Source organism: Mandrillus leucophaeus, unplaced genomic scaffold (assembly GCF_000951045.1).
Source record: "Mandrillus leucophaeus isolate KB7577 unplaced genomic scaffold, Mleu.le_1.0 Scaffold1282, whole genome shotgun sequence".
NCBI lineage: Eukaryota > Metazoa > Chordata > Mammalia > Primates > Cercopithecidae > Mandrillus > Mandrillus leucophaeus.
This window is the reverse complement of record NW_012101232.1, coordinates 88,080-96,390: the sequence shown is the minus strand read 5'-3', so window position 1 is coordinate 96,390 and position 8,311 is coordinate 88,080. Positions and strand designations below refer to the sequence as shown.

Genomic DNA, 8,311 nt, shown 5'->3' with positions numbered 1-8,311 from the left:
TTAGTCTTGCTAGCGGTCTATCAATTTTGTTGATCTTTTCCAAAAACCAGCTCCTGGATTCAGTGATTTTTTGGAGGGTTTTTTGTGTCTCTATCTCCTTCAGTTCTGCTCTGATCTTAGTTATTTCTTGCCTCCTGCTAGCTTCTGAATGTGTTGGCTCTTGCTTCTCTAGTTCTTTTAATTGTGATGTTAGAATGTCAATTTTAGATCTTTCCTGCTTTCTCTTGTGGGCATTTAGTGCTATAAATTTCCCTCTACACACTACTTTAAATGTGTCCCAGAGATTCTGGTACTGGGACATGAGTACCACTTGATTTCACTGTGGTCAGAGAGACAGTTTGTAATAATTTCTGTTCTTTTACATTTGCTGAGGAGTGCTTTACTTCCAACTATATGGTTAATTTTGGAATAAGTGCGATATGGTGCTGAGAAGAATGTATCTTCTGTTGATTTGGGGTGGAGAGTTCTGTAGGTGTCTATTAGGTCTGCTTGCTGCAGAGATGAGTTCAGTTCCTGGATATCCTTGTTAACTTTCTGTCTCCTTGATCTGCCTAATGTTGACAGTGGGGTGTTAAAGTTTCCCATTATTATTGTGTGGGAGTCTAAGTCTCTTTGTAGGTCTCTAGGGACTTGCTTTATGAATCTGGGTGCTCCTGCATTGGGTGCATATATATTTAGGATAGTTAGTTCTTTTGCTGAATTGATCCCTTTACCATTATGTAATGGCCTTCTTTGTCTCTTTCATCTTTTGGTTTAAAGTCTGTTTTATCAGAGAGTAGGACTGCAACCCCTGCTTTGTTTTTGTTTTCCACTTGCTTGGTAGATCTTCCTCCATCCCTTTATTTTGAGCCTGTGTGTGTCTCTGCACATGAGATGGGTCTCCTGAATACAGCACACTGATAGGTCTTGACTCTTTATCCAAATTACTAGTCTGTGTCTTTTATTTGGAGCTTTTAGCTCCTTTACATTTAAGTTTAATATTGTTATGTGTGAATTTGATCCTATCATTATGATGTTAGCTGGTTATTTTGCTCGTTAGTTGATGCAGTTTCTTCCTAGCATCAACTGTCTTTACAATTTGGCATGCTTTTGCAGTGGCTGGTACTAGTTGTTCTTTTCCATGTTTAGTGCTTCCTTCAGGAGCTCTTGTAAGGAGACCTGGTGGTGACAAAACCTCTCAGCATTTGTTTGTCTGAAAGGATTTTATTTCTCCTTCACTTATGAAGCTTAGTTTGGCTGGATATGAAATTCTGGGTTGAAAATTCTTTCCTTTAAGAATGTTGAATATTGGCCCCCACTCTCTTCTGGCTTGTAGAGTTTCTGCTGAGAGATCCCCTGTTAGTCTGATGGACTTCCCTTTGTGGGTAACTCGACCTTTCTCTCTGGCTGCCATTAACATTTTTTCCTTCATTTCAACTTTGGTGAATGTGACAATTACGTGTCTTGGAGTTAATCTTCTCAAGGAGTATCTTTGTGGTGTTCTCTGTATTTCCTGAATTTGAATGTTGCCCTGCCTCGCAAGGTTGGGGAAGTTCTCCTGGATAATATCCTGAGGAGTGTTTTGCAACTTGGTTCCATTCTCCCCATCACTTTCAGGTACACCAATCAGATGTAGATTTTGTCTTTTCATGATATAACAAACACTGTGAAAAACAACTTGACCATCAAAATAGGGAGATAGATATAGCTTTATTATTACCAATACACTTAAACATCTAACAATTTTGCATTGGTGTTTTTTATGCTTCAAATAGTTCCATGAATAAAAAAAAAAAAAAAAAAAAAGAAAAGACAAGAAAAGAAAAAGAAAGCCAAAAGAGACTGAGTGACATTTCCCACAGGGCAAACCAGAGAGAGAAGGGCCAGTGTGCTCCAGGCTTCAAATGCCAACTACCTCTCTCAATCCTTGCTACCTGGCCTTTATCAGGTAAAAAAAAGTTTTTAATCACTACAAACCACCATCCCTTCACCAAAGGCAGACATGGCAGTCACAGGCCTTTCTAGACAGCTCAGTGAAACAGGAACTCTTCAGTTTGAAGGCCTGAGACTAACAACCCTAAGCACACCAATCTCATTTTTAGTATTTAAGCATAGTAACTTCAAAACAGACATCTTCATTTAGTTATTCCTAGAAATCACAACAAGAAAATGATCAATCGCATGTTGTTTGAGCAGCTTCAGCCACTTCTATGAATGTCCTCTCCACCTTCTATTGAGGACTCCCTGACAGTGACCTTAAACAGCACTGTGTTCTCTCCCCTACCCTCTCACCGGGCCTGAAAATCCACGAAGGGACGGCCTTGCTCTTCACTGCAGCTTCCAGACCATCTGGCACCCTCCGTTACACTCCAGCTCCAACCCAGCCTGCCCAGTGCCAGGGCAGGCATGTCAGTGCCCGCCCAGCTCCAAGACAGTGTCCTCTACCCGCGTCAGCTACTCTAATCTTGAAGTCCCGAACTACCTCCCTCCAGCGGCTCAACTCTGGGCGCCCGTCATCCTGGGGCAGTGATACTGCCCCAGCTCATCACTTACAGTAGCCTGACTCCATAAGTGTTTGACCAACCTTTCACCAGTCCTCAATCAGTGAGTTCTACCGCAACTCACCATGATCCACATCCTGCATGTTCTCATTCCCACCTTACCCAGCTTAGGTTTCACAGGTCATTACTATAGTTACTCTCGGAACTCCTGTCAATCCCTTTTAGTGTGCCCCCGGACCATCCTTGTGCTCTGCCCATATGTGCAGCCCAAGGGTCGAATCCACACTGGCTGATCGGTCTCAAACTCAGTCCGTGACCACGACTTCCCAACAGGGCCTGATCCTGTCAGACAGCCCTGGAGCCCTTCTCCAGTTCATTTGTCCCCACTATATGCCCATTTCACAGATTCTCTCTCCTCAGACCTCCACAACTCCCTCCTCATCCTCCCTGTCAGCTAATGAAGGACTGCCCCATTTTACTGGAATAGAATTATCAGAAAGAACTAGTTCCCAAGTCAGATACACGTGCCTGAAACGGCAGGGACTTCGCCTTCCCAGCTATCCGTGGATGGCCTGTCTGCTCCTCACCAGGTCCATTCCGGCACCTGCATGGGCTCTGCCTGCCCTGGCCATGGATGCACACTCTGAGCTCCTGACAAAGTCACCCCTGTTCGTGCCACCCTTCACCATGGCAGAGACAACTCCATCAGTTGTCCCCTCCCTCCCCTGCCTCAGCAGTTTCCCCTTTTCTCTTGGACTTTCCTATCAACATACAAACATGATGAAATTTCTACCACCTTTAAAATAAGAAACCTTGACCCTCACATTCACTTTCAACTAATGCACTATTGATCTGTTCCCCTTAAAGCAAAACTTCTCCAGAATTACATCGTGCTGTCTTCAGTTTCTCTCTTTCCATTCTCTCGAGTCCATGGCAGTCTGCTTTGCCTGGTCACGCCACTGAGATGGCTGCACACCCTGCCCTTCACCATGGAATCACAGAGGTCAGCCCTGGCAGCATCTGTCACAGTGGGTCACCCTCTCTCCTCACTTGCCTCAACACACCATGCTCCCTTTGTTTTGGCTCCTCCCTCAGCAGTCTCTCCCTCCACACCCCAACTTCTGCAGAGCACCCAGGGCTCAGGCCTTGGACAGGTTCTCCTCTCGCCTACCAGTGGATCTCCTGTGACCTGACCTAGCTCATGCTTCAAAAGATCTGGACACTGAAGTCTACGCATTCACATCTCCAACACCAAGCCTGCCATGGACTGCAGACTCATAGTCCCACTAAGATGTACAATGTCTAACTGAAAATGGCCAAAAGCCTCATGATTGTCAGTCAAAGATACAAAAACAAAAGCACCTGCTCCACTGTACACTCTATTCTTCCAGCTGCTCAATGAGACACCTCCTCAGGGCTTCCCTGAGCCTGTTTCAAACTGAAATGTCTTCCCCCACCTCTGGACCCTTCTCTGTCCCCCTTTTTCTGCCTTTTCTCCATAAAATTTCTCTCTCTGACTTGACATCTATTTTACTTCTTGGCTCTGTATTACCCTTCCCCTGACACAGGCCGGGCTCCACTCACCTTTGCTCTCTGTTATGAGCAACCATTCCACTTTGCTTGCTCCTGTGCATGAACAGTGCTTGGCAAGTGGTAGGCCCTCAGCAGGGCTGGGGACATGACTTTCTGTAATTGCATGGCATCACCTTCACCAACAAAGACATGCTAATTCCTCTAATGGGCTTCCTTTCCTTTCTTCCCAGAGACTATTACAAACCACCTTCTATTACAAATTACATTCTATTACCATTACAAATTACATTCTTTTTTGAGGCCACAACTTCTTTACTTTGGGCATAAGGCCTTCTGTCTCATGGTGAGTAGGCACGAATGGATCTCTGTGCCCTGGCCATACCACTAGACTTGGCCACATCCTCATGCTCTTTCCTCCACGGGTGTACTCAAGCTGGGTCTCTCCTCTCCACCTTCCTTCCCTACCTCCTCTTCAGGATGCTGATTGAGCTACGGTGCAAACTCTGTTTATTCGGAACCCCATTGTTTTCAAAATCTGTCTCTCCTATTCCCTGAATCTTCTCTAGAGGCTGGATCTTTTCCAGGTGACTGGCAATCCCGAAGAGAGGAATCAAAGCCCTCCTGCCTGGTCCCCAACTCCCACATAAGAGCCATGACCCTGTCTTCACTCCTTGAACCGTGTTCTACTTCAGCCACAGACCCTGGGCACCCCTCAGTGCACACCAGGCTTGTCTTCTCATGATGTTACAATATCATCTGTGGATCCAACACCTGCACTCTTCATGATCACATTCACTCTTTCTACTGAAACTCCTTTGCCTTGAAATGCTCTACTACTTTTGCTTTTGTGGCCATGCTTCATACAGGTTCTCTTTCTTACTTTCTTTTTTTGTTGTTGTTTTTTGAGACAGAGTCTCGCCCTGTCGCCCAGGCTGGAGTGCAATGGCACGATCTCAGCTCATTGCAAACTCCACCTTCCAGGTTCAAGCAATTCTCCTACCTCAGCGTCCCGTGTAGCTGGGATTACAGGTGCGTGCCTCCAAGCCCAGCTAATTTTTGTATTTTCAGCAGAGACGGGGTTTCACCATGTTGGCCAGGCTGGACTCGAACTCCCGACCTTGTGATCCACCCGCCTCGGCCTCCCAAAGTGCTGGGATTACAGGCGTGAGCCACCCCCCGGCCTCTCTTTTTTACTTTCATTGAGTCTTTGCTTGGCATTGTTTGGTTCAACAACAAAGAGAACCTTGTATTACACAGGATTGGGGAAGGTCCCTACAGGCTCCTTCATGTTATCTTTCCTGCTTTGCTCATCATGGCCACAGCCTAGTCCCAGACTGACACTGTAGTTCATGGCACACCAGACACGTCTTGTCTGTGGGTTCTGCTCTCTCATACTTTTTTTGCACTTGCAAGTGTTGCCCTGGCAGATCTCTCTCATAAAAGTAATCTGACACGATGTATACATATTTCCATTTCCCTTTTTAGATTGTAAGTTACTCAAGAACAGAACAATTATATACTTGTCTCCACAGCACCTAGAACACTGACTCTCAATAACATTTGATAACTCAAATAAATCTCCATTAAGAAAGGCAGTCACATCCGCTGGGCATGACTGAAGCTATGACCCTCAACTTGGACGAACATTCTATTAATCGGCTCCAGAACTTAGGACTTCATATAGAAGTATTTTAAAATTAACATTTTAGATATTTGGGTTTTTAAAGAAAGAGAAAAATTAAAAAAGAGTATTTAAAAGGGTATAATTTAACCTTAAAAGCTTCTTCTTCGCTGACTTTTCTGGAGTCCTGGGAAACTTAGCTGTGGGTTTCTGAGGTGTATGCAAAATGGTTTCTGTTGATTTTGTCTTTGGGTCTATCAGTCTCTCCACAATCTGTCTTGCATCTGATTCAAACTCCACGTGGTATTTGTGAGGGGATTCCGAATCAATGAGTAGGACATTTTCCAAGTCATCTTCTTTTTCACTATCTGATGAATACTCTAAAATTTCTATAGAACGTGGCTGAAAAAAATTAAAAGAAAGGCATATTTTTAAATACAAAGCATACTTGATTCAAGTTCATATTTATATACATCTATCATTCCATTTCCTTACAGTTATATTTCTTGAAGGACCTTTTTGAACACAGTATCTGCAGCTTAAGCTTCTGTTCTGACAAAATCCAAAAGTAACCAAGACCAAGAAGAGGTTAAATCAACTGTAAGCCAGAATTTACCTCACAGAATCCACAAAAATAAGTATAAATACTCCAATCTTCTTTCAGAAAACTACAAGACAGTACCACACATACAGGCAATCTCCAAAACTGAACTAATAACACTCATCTGAAAAGCTGATGATCATCAATACAATCTGACAGCTACTGAAAAGAAAGTATTTCTTGGATTTTGAAATTTAACATGAAGCTAAATTGTCTCTTCAGGTATAAATCATTTAATTTGCCAAAAGAAGTCCCCAAGGGTAAAGATCAAGACTTGACTCTCTCCATACAATTATATAATTATTTCCAGAGACAAGTTTGAAATTGCAAATATCAACAGGAACTATTTAAGAATATGAGTCACTGTTTCCTTTTCCTAACATTTCCTAAAATGTTTCTTTCTCCAACTCAGATTTCTAAACGTTCAAAATAATAATTTTTTGAAAGCTGATAATAAAACAAGAATTCATATCATATGGCCAATAAAAAAAAAAAAAACCATATGGCCAATTCTGGAGGGAAGAATCAAAACCTTCTCTGATGTTTTCTGTCTTTGCCAAGACACACGCCAAATTTAAAGCACAATAGGATTTTATTTTCCTATTACTTCATTGTATAGGTCAATTCCATGTTATTCTGTGTCAGCAACAATTCATCCTTCAATATTCTAGCTTCCAGTGCACTAGAAGTCCCATCTAATTCACTACCTAAATATTGGGGGTGGCACTAGAATTTACATCATTAGCTACATAAAACAAAGGGCTTTTTTTCTGAGGATTATATGGTTAAATTCTTTTTTCTTTTTTCTTTGAGACGGAGTCTCACTCTGCCACCCAGGCTGGAGTGCAGTGGCATGATCTTGGCTCACTGCTACCTCTGCTTCTCGGGTTCAAGTGATTCTCCTGCCTCAGCCTCCCAAGTAGCTGGGACTACAGGTGCCCAGCATGATGCCTGGCTAATTTTTGTATATTTAGTAGAGATGAGGTTTCACCAAGAAAAAAATCACCCACAGTTGAGAACCACTATTCTAGAAATAAGTCAACAAATAACCAACCACAGAAGGCTTGGGCTGGGGACTCACATGCAACCATGAAGACGATTCACGCTGCTTGTGAGGATGGGGGAGACCAGTCCCAGATAGTTATAAAATACTGGTAGGGAGGGGCGGAGCAAGATGGCTGAATAGGAACAGCTCCATTCTCCAACTCCCAGCGCGAGCGACACAGAAGACAGGTGATTTCTGCATTTTCAACTGAGGTACTGGGTTCATCTCACTAGGGAGTGCGGGACAGTCGGTGTTAGTCAGCTGCTGCAGCCCGACCAGCCAGAGCTGAAGCAGGGTGAGGCATCGCCTCACCTGGGAAGCGCAAGGGGGAAGGGAATCCCTTTTCCTAGCCAGGGGAACTGAGACACACAGCACCCAGAAAATCGGGTAACTCCCACCCCAATACTGTGCTCTACAAAGGATCTTAGCAAACGGGCACACTAGGAGATTATATCCCACACCTGACCGGGAGGGTCCCAAGCCCACGGAGCCTCCCTCATTGCTAGCACAGCAGTCTTCGATCTAAGGGCAAGGCAGCAGCCAGGCTGGGGGAGGGGCACCCGCCATTGCTGAGGATTAAGTAGATAAAGCGGCTGGGAAGCTCGAACTGGGTGGAGCTCACAGCAGCTCAAGGAGGCCTGCCTGTCTCTGTAGACTCCACCTCTGGGGACAGGGCACAGCTAAACAACAACAACAACAACAACAACAATAAAAAGCAGCTGAAACCTCTGCAGACGCAAACAACTCTGTCTGACAGCTTTGAAGAGAGCAGTGGATCTCCCAACAAGGAAGTTGAGATCTGAGAACAGACAGACTACCTGCTCAAGTGGGTCCCTGACCCCTGAGTAGCCTAACTGGGAGACATCCCCCATTAGGGGCAGACCGACACCCCACACCTCACACGGTGGAGTACACCCGAGAGGAAGCTTCCAAAGCAAGAATCAGACAGGTACACTTGCTGTTCAGCAATATTCTATCTTCTGCAGCCTCTGCTGCTGATACCCAGGCAAACAGGGTCTGGAGTGGACCTC

General features: G+C 44.4%; 1 protein-coding gene across 1 annotated transcript in view; it reads right to left on the bottom strand.

Annotated features, from left to right (window-relative positions):
• Window positions 1–8,311, bottom strand: part of SPIDR (scaffolding protein involved in DNA repair) — a 385,066-nt gene that overhangs the window by 338,942 nt on the left and 37,813 nt on the right. The window contains exon 2 of the mRNA XM_011972298.1: window positions 5,786–6,036. Within this exon, the coding sequence (XP_011827688.1) occupies window positions 5,786–6,036 (251 nt within the window). The remainder of the gene's footprint in view (window positions 1–5,785; window positions 6,037–8,311) is intronic.